This window comes from Stegodyphus dumicola, chromosome 4, assembly GCF_044657685.1.
Source record: "Stegodyphus dumicola isolate Sdum_Otavi_A_Nest chromosome 4, ASM4465768v1".
Lineage (NCBI taxonomy): Eukaryota > Metazoa > Arthropoda > Arachnida > Araneae > Eresidae > Stegodyphus > Stegodyphus dumicola.
Window position 1 is genome coordinate 156737249 of NC_140771.1, and position 19267 is coordinate 156756515.

The 19267-nt window shown below is 32.5% G+C and overlaps 1 protein-coding gene across 1 annotated transcript in view; it reads right to left on the reverse strand.

Moving 5' to 3' along the window:
- The window catches only part of LOC118185109 (acetylcholine receptor subunit alpha-like), a 152454-nt gene that overhangs the window by 19997 nt on the left and 113190 nt on the right, over positions 1-19267 (reverse strand). Inside the window, exon 5 of the mRNA XM_035354916.2 lies at positions 1790-2635. Within this exon, the coding sequence (XP_035210807.2) occupies positions 1790-2635 (846 nt within the window). The remainder of the gene's footprint in view (positions 1-1789; positions 2636-19267) is intronic.

Consider the following 19267-nt stretch of genomic DNA (forward strand, 5'->3'; position numbering starts at 1 on the left):
CTTGATCCATTGGTTCGATTAAGGAAATAGTGTTCGAGAAAGGAATAAACCTCTACATTTGGATTCCATGCTGTGAGGGCTTCGGCACAGTGTCCCGGAGCATTATCGAGAATTAGAGCATTATAGTTCAGGTTTTGCTGAACTATAAATAGGTTTTGCAGTGTTAAGCACTATTTGATATCTTTCATGAATGAATTTTCAATAAAAAGGACCATCACAAAACTGCCGACGTTTTGCAGAATTGAAATTCTCTCGCTGAAAAAATTAATGGATACAGAGATGTAAACATACCTGGCATAATAGGCTTTGAATGTTTTTACGAATCCTTGATCCATTGGTTCGATTAAGGAAATAGTGTTCGAGAAAGGAATAAACCTCTACATTTGGATTCCATGCTGTGAGGGCTTCGGCACAGTGTCCCGGAGCATTATCGAGAATTAGAGCATTATAGTTCAGGTTTTGCTGAACTATAAATAGGTTTTGCAGTTTTAAGCACTATTTGACATCTTTCATGAATGAATTTTCAATAAAAAGGACCATCACAAAACTGCCGACGTTTTGCAGAATTGAAATTCTCTCGCTGAAAAAATTAATGGATACAGCAAAGATAACACGTGTACTCAAAACAGCTTTTCGTTAAGTCCACGTTCCTATATTGCAATAAAATGAATTACAGTTTTTTTTAACACACCAAAGAAAATATATTCCAATCGAGGGTTTAATGCTTTGCGTTTGCTGATTTAATTTCCAAATGGTAAAATAGGAAGAATTGGTAAAATATTGGCACTTGAGTTAAATTTGTTTCGAACCTCGTGCAAAACAACCGGTGAAATAAATATTTCTGTTCTTCTTATTGAATAGAAAAGTAAACAGTCTAGTGCTTAGCACCTATTACTTACAACTTGGTTTTGCGCCGTTTGGGAAAACTCATTTTAAATGTAAGTTTTTTTATTCTACTAAGCATAATTGTCGGGAAACTAATAAGCTTACCCTAAGTACTTAGAGTAAATTCTTTTAGGTATTAAACTTTAAGTAATTATGTCTCTTCTTTATCTTATAATTTTTAAATTTTTAAAAAGTAAAAAGAAATAATATTAATTATGAATTATTCGTAGTGTCATGTCGCAGTCTTAAGTTAACAAAAATAAAATAAGTACCTTTATTGACAAGTAAGTCTTTTACCGCAAAGCGTCGCGATTAGTTGGTGTTGAAATTGTTGAAACTACTTTCGGAAGCTGTAGTTCTTAAATGAGAACAAGTCCACAAACCTCGAACTCTTAATTCCTTTTTTTCCAAACTATACATGAATTTTTTTGCCTAGAATTGCGTTAACAGCAAAAAAGGGTTACTAACCTCTTATTTTCGAACAAAAATAAAAATTTCAAGGAAAGTCATTTTGTTTTGATTAGCCAAAGAATTTTTTTTCAAAAAAAGAAGTTCTAAGTTTTCGTTTTACGGAATAAAAGTTATTTTGTGTGTTTTAACTTTATAATCTTAAATGGAATAATAACCAAAAACAAGCGTTTCTTACTTGCATTAAAGAAATTATCCAATATCCAATGTCAATTATCCAAATATCCGGATAACCTGAAGCGTTCGCTCTCATTTGGCTTGCATAGTTTATGTTCTACCGTGCTAACAGATGACAAATATAGCACAATATTTAGTTTTTCGCAATCGTTTTTCAGTTATTTTAGAATTTAAAACTGGATATTTTGCAATATTGCTGTGTTGTCTCTTAATTCCTAAACATTATATATTTTAATGAAAAAAAAAGAATAATACTTACACTTTCTTCTTCATCTTCTTTTCTGATGTGTTCTGCAATGAAGAGAATACTTTCAATAGCTTTCTGAGTTTCTGGAGTGTATGGTTTGTAGCGTGAAGTTCCATTTCCCATCATCATTGCTTCTTCGACAGCGATATCTTGTGGTTCACAGGTTCTTCCAAATCCTACATGAAGACTATCCAGAGGAGCCACCAGTTGCGGACCATTCCCTTCTTCTGCCTGCCTTCTCAATTCGACGCCGTTACAACCTCGCACTGAAAATTTTGGTGGCTCAGTCAACTCGTCATCAGATGCATACAAAGGTCTACGCATGAGCAATAAACGAGGCATTATGTGTATAAACACCCGCTTTACCCATGGTGACATTTCATGGGTAGATGGTGACCTGAAGTGGACATTTAATACCCCAACAGTCACAGATATGGATAATGTCACTAAGATCATTGTAAAGAGTAGATATTTCCCTAGAAGTGGGACAGCAAGGGAGGTGGGTGGTATGATCTCTGCCAACAGCAAAAAGAATACAGTCAAAGACACAAGTATAGAAATACAAAGCGTAACTTTCTCACCACTATCAGAAGGCAGATAAAAGACAAGCACTGTAAGAAAGGAAATTCCAACACAAGGAATGATGAGGTTGACTGTATAGAATAGAGTCTTTCGTCTCATTGTTATATTAAATGTGATATCTGGATAAGGTTCTACACAGCAGTCGTAATATTCTTCGTTGTATTTTGCAGGCACCAACAGTATGTCCCACTCTACGCTTTTGTAGAACTCGCTCATATCTATACCCAATGGAACTAAGCTAGACCCTTCTTCTTGCTTTACATGACGTAAATCTACCTAAAATATAAAGGAAAAAAATATTAAAATGGAAAAATTAAATTTCAGTTCTTATTTTGGTACATTAAATTCAGTATCCACAGAATTTCTGTGAAATGTTCAACACATTATAATGCATTAAGAGAAAAGTTACTGGTAATATTGGTACTGTATTTACCAATAATGCAAGTTTTGATCGCTATGTTTACAAGCTGAATTTCTGTCCACCAGTGCTTTTACTAATAGCGTATGGCAGTTAAAATGTATGTAAATGAGTTGCTTATTAACGACACTAGGCTTTAAAAGATGAACGTTTCATGATAAATGGAATATTATAGTACACATTATGAATTTTTTAATGTTATGATGTTTTTGTGTACCTGGGAAACAAAGGGCATAATAATATCATCTCTTATGCGAAAATTTGAATTATTAAAATGCTATTTATTATTTTAGAAAAAAATAATAAACCAAGAGAAAGAATTCAGTGGGAGATCGTGCTTTAGTGCTATGCTTAGTTTACTGGATTGAACAGTCAGAGATGATCAGTTTCAAACGACGTTTTTTAAGTAGATACGCATGACATTTAAACTAACTACATAGTTATGACAAGTTTTTGCTCTGGAATTATATCAATAACGTAATATTTACTATGGGTAATTTATAGTGTATCTTTATCTGTATTTTATTTTCTGCTCATAATGCCATACGAAGCCTGCTGATATGTTATATAATTTTTTATTTTTTGTGTTATAACAATAAATGGTAAAAAAGACTGGTACTCACGCACAATTTAATTTACCATCTAATTCTTTCAAGTTCTTTTGATGTATGCAAGCTACATAATTTTTCCGTGAGTCTTTTCAGAAAACCTTAAATTTTTAAAACATTTCAAGACATTTATTAGGAAAAAAAAAAAAGCTGCGTGTATGAAAAACCATACATTTGAAACCAACCTAGCAGGCGTTGTTACTTTTTTGCAATGCAGATAATGTTAACTTTCTGCAAATTAAGTATTGTATTTATTTCATATAAAAGAGGAGTAATTAGAACTGATAGCAAATATTCGTCATACATGTGCTATTTATTTAATAAAATGCATATTTCTATGCCTTAGATATTATCTTAATTCTTTCAAGATAATGTTAAAGGCTGTTATAATTCCAATACTGAATAATTAAATAAGTGAAACAGAAACCACCATATAAGTGCAGTAGAGAATTCATTAAAGAAAAAAAAAAGCTTTTGAAAACAGCTTTAATCTTACAGCTTACTATAAATTCCATACAGTTTATTTTACAGTCTTTCCTTTATGCAGCGAGAAAAATGATCTTCTGAACCATATACATTTCTAAAGAACCTGAATTCACTTAAAGCTTTTAAATGTTTGGAACAGAATTATTTTCTTTAGGTTGTAAGTCCCGTTTAGTTTATTAACCAGTTATTGCTTTCCTCTCCTCCTCGTTTCTCAGTTTCCTACCAGAATGTAAATTTCTAGCTCGCTTATGTTCAAATGAGGTAGAAAGGAGATAGTATTTAAATGAAACTTTTAGAAGGTAGAAACAGAGCGTGTACTGCCTGCTGAACAGGTTTTTAACTTGATTTTCTTGACAGTAGTTTCCTGCTTACTGCGTTATTCTCGCCATCAAGCATGTCCCGCCCACTTTATTAGGTCAGAGCCAACTTGCGAGTTATTCTATTAGTGTAGCCGTTAGGCTAACTTAATTACTTAGTTAAGTTCAGTTTCATTACCTTTTATTTAAGCCATAAATACTGGCTTCGGTAAGCACGAGTGATGTTTTCTGTTAATCGGTATTTGATTTAAATAAAAGGGTCCTTTACCCCTGATCAGTCTCTGTGGTACTTTACAAGATGTAGTGATAATTCATTTTATATTTTAAGATGTTTCGCACATTTTAAGCTACCAAGAGTTCGAGACCTTACAAGGTCCATTAAAATTTATTATTTTTGCTTTTGTTGATCATTTAGTCTTTTGAAATATTTTTCGCATTTTTTCGCAGTTTTTAATGCATATAATGTACATACTTTTAATAACAATTATGAAATTAATAAATCTCAATATATTAATAACATACCAATAAATATAATTATGCTATTTATATTATTTATATTATTCAATATAATAAAATATATTAATAAATTTAATTCATAACCTAGAAATCTATTATTTCTCTTACTGTAAGTGAATCCTCAGATTTATAGTAGTTTCAGGTGTTTATGTGTTTTAAAAAGAATGTAACAAAATCTTTCATATTTATTCATTTTAAAATTATACTCATACATGCAAATATGTTACTGATGGCAATTTTTTTGCAGTAAAAATATTTCTTTTAAGCATTGCATTTGTGACAAATATCTAGTAGAAAATAGGCTTTTGAGAAAAGTGTAAGTTATATTACACAGGACAGTTATAAAAATAAATCCTAACTAATACGTCCTGAATCTTTGTCGCTTTTCGATCCAAAATCAAGAAGTTTTATCGTCTATTTGGATCACAGACTCCTTACTTTTAAACATTTTTAGGAACACATTACTTAATTAGTTTAATTAGGTCTATCTCTAATACATTTTTGTATAATCTTATCTGTACGTGAAAAGAAATTAGATGCAAGTCTGACAGTTTTATTAAAATTTTCAATACTCAATGGCTAAAACAAATATAACAAGGCAAAGACAGAGTTCAGTTTTATCGAAGCGGTACTGTAACGCCGAACACAGCGAAAGTTGCCGTTTCTCGCACGGAAATTTGGAGTCATTGTCTCCTGATATGTGCACGGTAGCAGCTATACTTTGTTACCAACTGGTGTAGGCAGTATGACTTTTTCTATGATGCTCGGTTTTATGAATGTTTGATTGACTTCTATGGACTTCAAAAACTTTATGAATTTTGTTTTTAATGTTACTCCATTTTATCGGCCCAGAAGGGCTATTAGTCTCGAAAGTCATTTTGTTTCTGTTCATTATAACTGACTTTTTCTCTATTCAAATAATTGCCACCAAATATTATCGCCTGGTATTATATTTAAAGAAATTAAATAATGAAGAATTTGCATGAATGTATGTATGTTTCTCTCACTGTAAAAATTAACGGTACCTAGAAGCATCAAATTCTGAATAACGTAGTCATCCACCCGAATATGGGAACATGGAAGCTTGAATTTGGAATTAGAAATATATTTATTGTCTATTTCATATCTTGTAAATTTTAACAAATTTTTAATTAACAAACTCAAAGATTTCAAAGCAAGGAATGGCAGCACTGTACAGGAAGAAAAAAAATCTCCAGCGCCCAAAGGGACATTAGTCCAAAATGCTTTCGAAACGTGTATGTGTATGTAAATAAGAAGACTTCCGTTTGGGTACAATATAAAATCTGAAATCTCTCAGATTATTTTTTAATTTTAATTTTTATTCCTTCTTCATGTACATATATTTCAAAATTAATGTGTTCAACTTACATACTGAGATATGAAAAATTTAAAACTGTTGTTTTTATAATTTAAAAAAAAAATTATTTAATGATGAATGAAGGATAAAACTCGGCAGTCATTTGTAAAAACCGTGTGATTCACATTTATCGTCAACTGAACTGAAGTAAATCTCAAAGTATAATTTCTATCACGGATTCTATTACAATTTCATGTTTATTTGTCACAGGATTTTTTAGTTTCTTCATTTGTATACGATTAATCTGAGCAAAGTGTTTTTTTTTTTCAAGGTTCCTTAATGTACATTTAATGATTCTCTTCAGATATCAAAATTTGAATTAGCAAGAAATTTAACAAATTTAATAAATAATAAAGTTAATTATTTTTGTAAATAGTTTTTACCCGTTAACATTTTTAAACGACTTTGACGGACGGAAACGTTTCCACCGTAATATATTTAACAAAGAAAATACTCAGTAAACAGTCATAGTTTGTATCTTTCCCAATGTTTCCAGATTGAATTTGCTGAAATATAAAAACTTCCATTTAAACTCAATCATTCCATTTCTTTACTTTCCCATTTATAACTGGAAAATCTACGCCATCTATTCCATTTATAATTTAAAAACATATGATATTTATAGTTTACACTAACTTAATTACTTAGTTAAGTTCAGTTTCATTACCTTTTATTTAAGCCATAAAATCTTAAATCTGGTACGTTACACATAAATTAATTGTAAGTAGTACTGATGGATATTACACGTTTATGAGAAGCTCTAACATACCGTAAGCGAAATACTGGAATTTACAACCTGAAAAAAATCATCAGTATAAATAAATACCTCCATAACGATCTGCAGAAATACATTCAATTCTGTTCTTAAAACAGATCTTCTGATTATTCATACGCGTGCGAAGTGTTAACCTGATTTAAAATAAATCCAATTTAAAATTCTTTCAGAGCTTTAAAATTGGGCTGTTAGTGAGGCCTTCATTATTTTCACCGTATAATTTATTTTTCATAGAAGGAAATTTACCTAAATTCATAGGTACTCCCCAATTTTCGTTAAATAACTTAACGCATTGCTAAACATTCGAGATCCATCACTTAGTATCATATCATTAACAGCTAACTTCTGATATGTCTCAATGTTACGCGCACTATATTTTACTTTCTACTGACACTGAGGTTTAAATAGAAACAGAGTATTAGAAATGAAAATTTATATTTACACGCTTGCACTGGGAATCGTATTAGAACTTTTCATCTTCAGCAGTTAATAGTTACATTTGTTAATCAATTTTTTATCGTAAGAAAAATATTTACTACAAATTATTTTAACGTAATGATTACTACTTAAAAATACCGTGATGTAGTAATAGCTTTTTTGTAATATACGCTGTAATGAAAATTAAACTTCTTATACTAAGAATGCACTTTTTATCATGTATATCGTATCGCTTGAAAGAAATAATGTAATAGAGTTCATTTTTATTTCTTTATTTTAGTTTATGATGGAAAATGTTATGAGGATTATATACTTATGGCAAAGGATGCTTTCGTAGAGGGTTCTTACAGGGAAACTGAACTGTATTCATAAAGCAGGCGGAATAAAGAAAACGTCATGTAGCCAGCTCGTTCATTGGGATTCTAACTCGAGGTCAATAACAATATGCAACGGCCTTATCTAATTAACAAAAGGTATACATTTATTCATACAGAAAGAACCTTTGATAAAGCTTACTTGAAGGCTAAAAGAAGAAGGTAAAATGATTGCAATATTCTTTGAAAATTTCAAAAGGAAAACAAAAAACAAAAACGTACAAAATAGGTATTTTTCATTTCTGAGAGGCTTTTAAATCTTTCTAAGCAGTGATATCCATTAATATTGAAAATATCACACATCATTTGGTGATATATAACCTTTGAGGAAAATTGTGATTAAGTTGAAGAGTATGCGATGGAACAAATACGAGTTCTAACTTCTCATTAGTGCTACGAAAATGGGTATTAGTGTTGGATCAGGAGAAACACTCCTGCATGGAAAGCTGGGGAGGTCGATGGTGGGCCTCCTGCCGGTATCCACAAAGTTGACGCTAGAAATTAAGAAACATTTTCTACAGTGTCTCTGAGAGCTGTGCCTATGATAAACATTGATAAAAATTTGTATTCACTATTAGTGTTAGGTGATAAAACATGGCTTTCCCACCATGGTCCTAAAATGAAACAGCCTTGCATTATATGTAAACTTAGGGATCTCATCGATTCCACGACTCTTCTGGGAAAAATTTGGCCTCATTATCTAAAACGCAAAAATTTACCTTCTTATTGATCACATGCAGTGTGTTTCCACGGTAACAATAAGTTCTTTTATACTAGCAAAGTTAGTTAACTTTTATGTTAAACACAAAGCTCAGATTTTAAACATTATCATCACCAATGTGAAGCTGCACTTCTGTCTCATCCATATATTCACAAACATAGCCCATAATGAAGTTTTTTCATTTTAAAAACTGAAGCAGCGCGTAGTTCGCATAACAGCGACGATAATGATTTGAAAAATGTCGTTTGGGTTGATGTGGAAATAAGTCATCGCATTGACATGGTGATGCAGATTCGACTACCATAGCCTTGGTACTCTTAGAATACCGGAAAAGCATGGATATTTGTAATTATATATATGAGGCATAGGTACATTTAAAATGCTGTCTACAGGGAAGTTTATTGGAAACGTTGGTAGTAGAGGAGAAAGAGATGAAACTCTCAGATCCGCCTCTCCATGAAAACTACGACAAAATTGGGCAAACCCTGGATCTCAAAGATAAAGTAGCCTTGGGTCAAAACGGGAGCTACTCCTTGTTTCATGGCCTGCTGGAATACGGCGCTCAAAGGATTATTATGTTAAGATTATTAAAATCACGGAGAACTATGTAGGAAATCTAAGAATGACACTTATCCTGCGCAACCGGAGGTAAAAAGGTACTATTTGATTGCTATAAAACGGGAAACGACTTTGGAGAAGTGTCTTCATGAAGAATCAGGTAAGATAAGAGAGTCGTAACAAGTAATTAAACGCAATAGTTGTGCAAAATTCGGATTTTTTTTAACATTAGTTTGTACTTTCTTAAGTGCTGGTTTACCATTCATGTTTTATGTCATTTTATCCATTTACTACGTACGCTATGATTAGCGGTTTTAAGTAGCATGCATTATCTGTTCTGACTCATGTCAACATCAAAATAATTTCTTTAATCCAAAAGTTGAGTTTTATTTTTACGAGCTTGAAAATAAACGTAAGAATGAAGGAAAATTTTAATGTATTCAAAAATTAGGCAATAAGGACATAGAGAAATATGATTCTAACTTTTATTTATATTTTAACTTTTACTTCCAAGATCTTCGAATCTTTATTTAAATAAGCTTTCATAACATTATGAAAATCTTTGCATGATCATTATTAACTGTCCATGACCTAAACTGAAATCTAACCATTATAAATGCACGAAGGCTTATTGTATTATATTTCCAATAAACAGAACGCCTTTGGGAAGTCATTAGGCGATCGGCTTATTGTATGATCATAATTAAATTGTCACAAGCTAAATTAATGTGTAGACCCGTAAAAACATCAAGGAATATTGCATTATCATTTTTAATTATTCATAATAAAAAGTAATCATAAAGTAATAATACTTTCATTTTAAATGAAAGACAAACAATCATACACAAACTGATGAATAAATATTCCTTGCAAATGTCTATATTCCTAATATGGAGAAAAAATTCTATACCGCTGCAATGGAAGAGATAATGCCTGTTGAAATCTGAGGAGAGCCTGCTTGTTTCTTTTGATTAGGATACCTTACCTAAAAAGTAATACTAGATCAAGAGAAATCAAAATTATATGTAAATATATATCAACCATTTCATAATATAACTTTTGTCAGTCGTTATTCCACTTCTCCTGGTAGTCAAAATTTTCATCATGGTAGTTCCGATTACACATCCAAATAGTTGTTTTCGGTTTTATTTAATCAATACAGACATAAAGTTACTTGTCGGCACACAATTAATAACCCTTTCCAAGAAAGATGATAGACGGAAACTTTAAAATTAGTCCGTGCGCAATTCCTTCACTAGAAGAAGAATAAATCCATCCGATTCCAAAATCCGGCATTGAAGCATGGATTGCCGGATTCTCTGGTGACAAGTCCTAACGATGCATATCCAGTCATTTGTCACAGCCACTTATTGTCTTCTCTGGCGTTTTGGGTGAGGGAAAAGCGAAGAGAGGGCGGGCAAAAGGCAAGTGTACTCCCGACACATTTCTGCAACGCGCGGGGAAAGATTGTGTTGGATCTTTGGCCATTCTTCACTTCCAGTATCTTCTCCTTCTCTTTTTTTAATCTTTCTTGCAGTGTTGTTGCACAGTTTTTTTCCCTCAAGCGCGAAAACAGCGTCTTTCTTTCTTTATTTATGGTTGCAGCTCCCTTCGTTTGATAGCAACTTCATCTTGCTGCAATCTAAGAGTACGTTGCAGTAGAAAAAAAAAAAAAAAAAAAAAAGGCTAGTTCTTTGGCGGGAGGGAGCAAGAATTTTTCTTTTTCCATTCATTCTTTCCCCTTTTTTCCTTGTATCCCTCCCTTAATTTTTTTTCTCTTTTCCTTTCATCGGGTATGCGCATTTAAATTTGCCTCATTTAGATTTAGGTTCTCTTTATTACTCGAAAGCTTGCGCAAAGTTTCTTATTGAAACTCGAGTCGTTTAACTAGAAGTAGTTCTAATGAAACTTCCAGTGCCAAAGCGGATTGAATTTATCATGTTCGGCAGAGATCCACGTGACTTTAATTTCAGACGCTGTTGGCTATTTTAAGTCTCCTTTTCTATTCCAAGAACCCACTTTCCGTACGGTATTTGCATTAAGTGAAAAAGCAGCACTATTGAAAATTCTAATGCGGGATATCAGATTGAATGCAGGAATGTAGAGCAGAGTGACTTGCTGGTCTAAGATAAAGTGCTCATTCAGACAAAATCTATTATACGTGGGTGGTATACATTTCTTTTATCGCTAAGTCCATCTTTGTTTTAAGATTTTTCTTTTCTAAGAGCTATTCCCTGGATAACACTTTTTATTCACACTGCCCACGATTTTGGTAAGTTAATTCGATTTATAATGACTGGTGTTCAAAGAAGAGTTACTAGACCAAGTGATTAAGACCACGGAATTATAGCAGTCTTGGAGCTCGACGAACAGCACGGCTTTCGTTATATTTCATATGCGCAACAGCAGTAGTGCATCTATTTATTTATTTATTTAAATAATATATTTCAAAAAATTCTTTAAAATTTTCTAACAGTATCTCGATTTTCTTTCTCGGCCCTGAAACAACTTTCCTTTTAATAAGTTACATATTTTATTATTGAAGAATGTTTTTATGTCAGTTAAACTAAATACTGCTAAAAATTAAATTTATAAAGTTACAGAATTACATTTATGAGACCCAGCATGAAAACGTAAAAAAAAAGCATTCAACTTTCGAATTCTATCAAAATTATAAGCTAAAATATAATTTGTTTATTTAATTAAAAATTAAAACATTGCAATGCCTCTTTTTTAAAGGGTATGCATGCTTCATTGGAGAAGTATGTAAAAAACATGTCATCTTAAAATCATTATTTGGCACTGATTACTTAAAGAGAGAAATATCATAAGATTAAAAATCATCTTAAAAAAATAATAGTTTTTATATTATATATATATATATATATATATATATATATATATATATATATATTATATTTAAGAAAATAATATAATATGTAAGTATATATATATATATACATATATAATATAAAAACAATAATTAACAGAGTTTAATAGAAAATTTATTGTGTTGGAAAGAAAGTCTATCATATAAACATGCGCTAAAGAAGTTAACCGATTCTGTATAGTGGTATTTCCCGAGCGTTTTAGTATCTCTACCTATAGCCACTAGATGCTCCCAAAGAGGAAGAAAAGGAAGAAGCTAGCTGCATCTATACTATCCTGTCTAAGAAATATATTTACATATATATATATTATTTTTTATAACTTCTTCAATTTTTATGCATTCAGGACGGTTTTAACAAGCCTTAATATCCTTTACAAAAAAATTAGATGGACATATTGGACTATTCTAAATTTTTGCTTTTACTTTCAAGACCTCTTAAATATTCTTCACCCTACACCTTTTTCCTCATATAGGATTATCATAATTTTCACCCTTTTTGATCTCAATCTTTCTTATACTATATGTATATATCTTGAGGCCCGGTGGCGCAGTGGCTAGCGCATCGCGCAGCAGCACCACAGGTCTGGGGTTCGATCCCCGGGTAGGCAAAGTCGACTCAGCCTTTCATCCCTTGATTTCCATCTCTTGGGTCGATAAAATGAGTACCAAGTTCGCTTGGGGACTAAACACTGGAGTTCCTGCCACAAGCTGATCATTTGTTCAGGGCATATGCTAACGTACCCCGGGGCCCACGGTCAAGAAAGCAGATTTCGGGGCACTGCATGCATTGGCCCATCAGGGCTGTTACGCTACTGAGTTTTTTAGTTTTTATATATGTATATCTTATATATATGCTGCTTAAGTGTTTGTCGCCGATAGTTTATGGGCTGCTTATGTAACTGTAAATCGTTTTATTCCCCCTGCAGTACAGCGCGTGACGAATATTATGAGAAAGCTAAGACGGAAAAATTAAAAATACAAGAGCACGTGCATTTAACATTTAATAAATAAATTTAACATCTATATATAATGGAATTCGGAAATATGCAACCGGCAAAATCCGGCAACGATGAAAAAACATATAAAATGAAATAAATAAATATCTTTGTTATATGCGTCTCATGTATCTGTTTGTCGCCCATAGTTTATTGTTTGCTTGTGTAACTGTACTAGCCAATAGGGTGAAGTTGCCAAGGCACAGGGTTGCCGTTTCAATTGAGACGTAGACAATTTCCTGTAAACTTGCCTTTGCTACGGCCATCGATATGTCTCAGGGCCAAACGTTTGAGCGTGTTGGCATTTTTTTTATCTGAGCCTGCATTTGGACACGGTCAACTTTATGTTGCCTCTACAAGAGTTCGTGACAGAACGGACGCAAAATTAAAAATAATGGATGGTCCTCTGCAAGGAGAGCTTAAAAATGATGGAAAGATCTACACAAGAAATGTTTTGTGCGAAGAGATCTTTTGACATGTGAATTAACATTTTATTATTTAAATCACCTTTAGTTATTGAGCTAGCGGTGGCTCTTAAGAAATGTACCGCCAGTGGTTTCCTTCATTGCACTCTACTTTAAGCAATTAAGGAAATAGAAGGGAAAAACCCCGTGGGGCAGTAAGCAAAGGGGCGTCCTCGGCGCCTGCCCTGGGTAATTCAGTTTGAACTGGCACATACTTTTGCACAAATAATTTTAATTACAATTTATAATATCTGTGACAGCGGTCATTTCGTATGACTGCCGGGCTTTCTAGTATATATATACATAAAAAACATTCAAATGTAATAAATATTTAACGATTTAACCTACGGCAAGTTAATATGAAATATAAAAATAAATATTGTTTGCTTGAGCAATAAACCACTTTGAATAAATAAACTAGTCCAACAGCGAGATCAGAGATGCATAAATGCTTACAAAGGGCAAAAAATATTGCAAAAATTAAAAAGCGAAAAAATAAACCAAATAATAATTAATGTAAGACACAGTTTTTTTTTTATTTAGATTAGTTTGTTACAGGATACAACTTGAATCTTACTACTATATTTACTATTTTTCGTATTGTTTATATATTTGATTAAAAAATAGTCGGCTAGACATGTTTTCATATAAATCAAATTGAACATTTTCTTGCTATTTTATGCAGTTATTTGGATATTGTCAAATTTGGGATTCGTGGAAATTCCTTTTATTCCATCCTATAGGGAATAAACTGTAAAAAGGCGGAAAAATGTTTTTTAGTTTTATAAAGTTTTAAATTTTTATTAGTAATGTGCTGTAATGTACAGGACACAGAATTATATTTTGGTTGTGTAGTGTGTATTAAACCTATTAAATGTTTGATCAGAAATGCCATTCTGTTTACGAATTTATCAATCAAGGTAATAAGCAAGGTAGTCGTAAATAAACGCTCCCTATTCATATGATCACAGCGTTCCCTATTCCTATACAGATGCCCACATGGGTTAACGAAATTAAAATGAAATTCAAGTATTAGAATTGAAGAGTATGTGTTAGATCCTGACATCATTAATAAAAATCGATCTTTCACAGTTTCAGTTGCATTTGGAAAAATTAAAAACATTTTAATTATCTGCACAATGAAAACCACAACCGTGGCAAAGAGAATGAGTTTTTATATAATAATTACATCTTGAAAAAGCAAAAGCAAAAACGTTTGGAGAACGCTTCACGAAGAATAGCGAAGTAACGTAATTTGCATCAGTTACAACCTCGAATTTGCTGAATAAATTCACAACAATCAAATTTTTGAGTGCATTTGGCGAACAAAAATTCTCATATCTACCTTAAAGGAAGAAAGCGAAACTGCCCAGTACGGAATCATAACCATTTTTGTTTCCTGCTCATACATTTTCGTGTTATTCCACAAGTTATACGGATGTGCATAAAGGTAGCAAATGTGCCCTCGAACACAAAAGAGTTTGATTCAAGCGTCAGATTTAGGTTGTTCTTTTCCTGATTTTAATTTTTTCCACTGGCACGTTTCTCGTTTGAAATATGTTTTACTTGAAGGAGGTCATTATTCAGGTTTGCATCTTGCAGATTTCTCATGCAATTAGTCAATGACGTCCATCATTTCACATAGAATGGGGCATCTCCTGGTAAAATATTTTGCTTTTATATCCTCTTTTCTTCATAGTTCCCAGTCTTCTTTCTTGCGAGATCTTTGGCACTGACGTGTATCGAGTTATAGTTAACATTTCAATGCTACTTAATAGTTTCTCCCTGTGCCGAACGCGTTGCTAGAAGAAAGGGCCGATCTTAGTACTCGGATGTCTCAAAATGTTTCAGCAGTAACAACAGTGTGAGAGCTCGATTATAGTTATTCATAACATTTTCAACCGCATATCTTATAACCCTAAGATCTCAAGTTTCATTTGTTGATCAAGCTCATTGATTAAGTTGAACCATGAGTCTTCTAACGTTTCATATACAGAGGAAGGTGCTGTCTGTTGAAGGTGCTATTTCTGGCTTGCTCTAGCCCAGGCCACAAAAAGGCCATAGGGCGACGTAAAGTCTGCCAGGAGGGTCGGGCTGCGTCCCTCATATCATATCATACAGAGGAAGTTACTTTATATCACACTATATGCATGAACCGAACCTAAGTATCTAAAATTATAGGTTTTGACTTCGAAAGACAGCCAGGCGACTTATCGCCCGACCCTAATCCTCCAGTAAAGTATCACCAAACCAGTAGAATATTAGAGCAAATCTTTTTATTAGATCTTCAGCCAAACAACTTAATACTGCTAGTATAATAACAGAAATGCTTCCGTTGCTTTCAGGATTAACAGGACAAAAAAATAAAACTTAAGTATGCATGAATAAGAATTTCACAAAGCAACTTTCGGCTAAAAGTTTAGGTTCAAACCCTCAACTCATCGGGAAAATACAGTTTACAAAAACTAAAGCCGATTTAAGTAAATTTAAAAGCTGGGCAAATCTAGCACTGCTTAGGTCAGCTATTTCTGTTAAATGTTCTCTGCTAAATTCAAGAACTATGTTCTTTTCTACGATAACTAATTCGCATACTGTTAGGATAGTTATATGTTTCCTTTTTTTTTTTTTTTTTTTTTGGTTTAATTTTGTAGAGCCATTAGGTAATTTTTTGAAGCTGGAAACGCAACAAATGTGCAGTGCCCTCGCTGAGACTCGAAACTGGACCCCTCGAATAGGCGCCGAGTGTGCTACCGTTACGCCACGAAGTCATGCAGAAAGTAGGGAGAAAATTACTTATAATTTTACCACTACCATCTTTTTTCTGATGCTGGCACGTATAATAAAATCTTTCATAAGTAGTTCTTAAAAGCTGGTATTACGACTGGTATTTAAATTATCTGCAGATGTTCCATTAGTCAGTGAAACATGCAACGATAAAGCGCATCTCTAATAGTCACTTATTCCAAATATTTTAAACATATAGTGTGTTTAAGCTTTTAATTAAATTAATACCTGGGAAACGAAATTTTATACTTAATTAAATATGTTTGAAAATATATGATACATAACCTATAGCCCTTGCACTAAATTATTCGTTAGCAAAAACAATCATAGCTTTTGCAAGCGTTTCATTTTTTCAACATATATCTCTCTGGATACGAATCATTAAATCATTTAGTTGACGTACATGCGAGAAGCACAGGCTTGCGTAAACTTTTGTTAATTTTGATTTGTTTCTGAAAATGTGAGGCCTAAACCTATATCAGTGTCTTCGAATTCCTTAGGAATTTTACATAAAATCTACATCAGTTCAAATTTTTCTAATTTAAATTTCACTTCAAACAGCAGTTTTGATTTTGCTAATTAAATGCGCAGATAAAGTCATTTGTTTGATGAAATAAATAAATAATTTATACACGTAAGGAAATAATTAAATATTTCTTTAGAAACGGAATTTTAAATGTATGTCCCAAAATAGCAGTTTGAAAAAATGATAATATTTTGCGCGCGGTTTTTATTTTACCTTAAATCTTTTTGTGTACATTTTATGAGAAGAAATGTAATTCATAAAGGAAGCAAACTAAAGAAAGGTTCCCAAAATGAAGTCTGAAAGCCTTACGTCTAAGAAATATTTACGTAAGACTTAAAATACGAATGCTTTTTGCAGTAAGAAATTTGCATGCCAGTTCCTGCTTTCCAAATTACCAAAACACGAACGGGAGAATTTTCAGGTTTTTGTTGTACCAAATTAATTAAACAGCGTCTTTAATACAGAAAAGAGAAGTAATTATTCAGTCGCACTCGTGGGAAAATTAGAAAATTCTGCGAATGACATACCGAGCTCTCAAAACTGAGACGTTTTCTAATTGCTTTCATTTGGATTTCCCATTTTCTTAAAGATGTTATTTCCTGTTGTTTGAAGTGAGCTTTATTTTCTGTTGTTGCATTTTTTGCGAAAAGAAACCACCGCGTGAACTTGGGTTAAAAGCAGATGAAGAATATTGCGCTTTTGGAAGAAAGAACGAAAGATGTATTGTTGCATTTATTGTTAATTAGACAAATGTAATGCAGATGAATTTCTTGAACAACGCAATGATTTTCAAGCAAATGAGTTTAACTTTTTTTTTTTTTTTTTTTTTTTTTTTAAGGAAAATTATTTGTATAAGCTTATCAAAAAGTAGAAATTACCTTACATTTTATCTTACATTTTTTAATGTTTTTTCACTCTTCCGAAATACCATGACATATACGTTAAGTCTTGGATAGCATTTAGATTTTATACTGATTTGAAAAGAAGTTACTTTGGTTTAAGGAAATAATTTCCAACCAATTGCTGTTAAAAAATACTTTCCGTTATACTGTAATATGGATTTCATGGTTATATGAAATAATTTTTCAATGTCCGATCAAGATTTCGTACTTCAATTATGAACCATCTGATTTTGGTGCGAAATTTGTTGTTTCCTGAGAGTTATTTAGTAGAGAAAAAGAACTGAGACTGTAACACAAAATTATTTCGAAAATAAAGCGTAATTTCGCCTATTTAGCAATTAAATTTATTTGGAGTTTAGAAATGAAACTTTAAACTATAACAACCTAAAATCTTTTAACCTTGTAGTGTCCAGGCTGTTTAACCTCTATCTGGATACAGGAGTAGCAGGAAACTACACAGAAGAAGGGTTCAAACCCTTTATTAACTCTTTAAAATTTACACTGCATCAACTTACGATAACAAACTTTGCCTCTACTAGGGCAGTAAATGAAAATCAAAAGTTGAAAATGTTTAACAAGTGCTAAACTAATCTACAGGGCTCAGCTACCGACTTTCGACCCCCTCTATAACTAGTGGCCTGAGATAAATGCATTTAGCCACTTGAACCAGCAATCAGCAATTATACCTACGGCAGAGACAGCTGCTAGAGCCCAACTCTCTCACTTCCCTTCTAAAACCTCGGTATTTAAACTTTCCTCCTCAAAGTAGAATTTGCATTCACGTCACGCGCGCTACCAAATTTAACTATTCTGGCACTGACAATTAGGGGAATGAAGGCTAATAGGAAAGTTTTAAATAGTTTTAAAAGATTTAAAAATTTAAATTGTTAGTTAAAATAAATATAAATCCCTACAACCTGAAGTAACTATTAGAGCACGAATTAGATTTTGAGGTGAAATATTTGTTTTGATCAACCTGGGAAAACCGAATTACGCTAAGTCTTGTCTTTCTTATGGATAGTGAATTACAGCATCAAATCACTCACTGATGGAACAAGAGAAAGGTTCTGGTTTTTAAACTGAAAAAAACTTCTTACACACAGTACATAATTTTTTTTTAGCACAGACAGCATATAAGTCTACTAAATAAAACTTAAGCGTGCAAAACTATGAATTTCACAAGGCAATGTACGCCTGTAAGTTTAGATTCAGATCCTCAGTTCATCGGGGAAACTACAGTTATTAAAAACTAAAGCCGATTCAGGTTACTAGGTTAAAGGTTACAAAAAGCTTCTTGACAGCGAACTGTCTGGTCACATGGCCAAGAACTCTGTTGCAGTCTTAGTGTATGGTGTATTTTAATTATGGCAAAGCACACTAGGGCTATCTGCCTAAGGGGAGGGATGCCTTCGTGGAGGACTTTCTAAGGGAAACTGTCTCGTATACACGTTGCAGTCTTAGAAGTACAGCATTTCACCAGATAAATATTGCTGATAATTTGTCAGTAACTTCAAGCAAATTACTCTATGTAATAACTGCATTCGATTACGTAAATAAAGATGGTTTACGCAGCAAAAATAAATTAATTAATTAAATTATACAAAAGCACTTTGCAAGTAATGGAAGCTTCAACTTATATTTAGAAATTGAGAGACTAAACTACGGATGGCTATAATATAACACTATATATGATATTTGGTTCTATCTCACGCATTTTTCTTTTAATTTCTGAATATTCAGTAGACAGTTTTGTTAGAC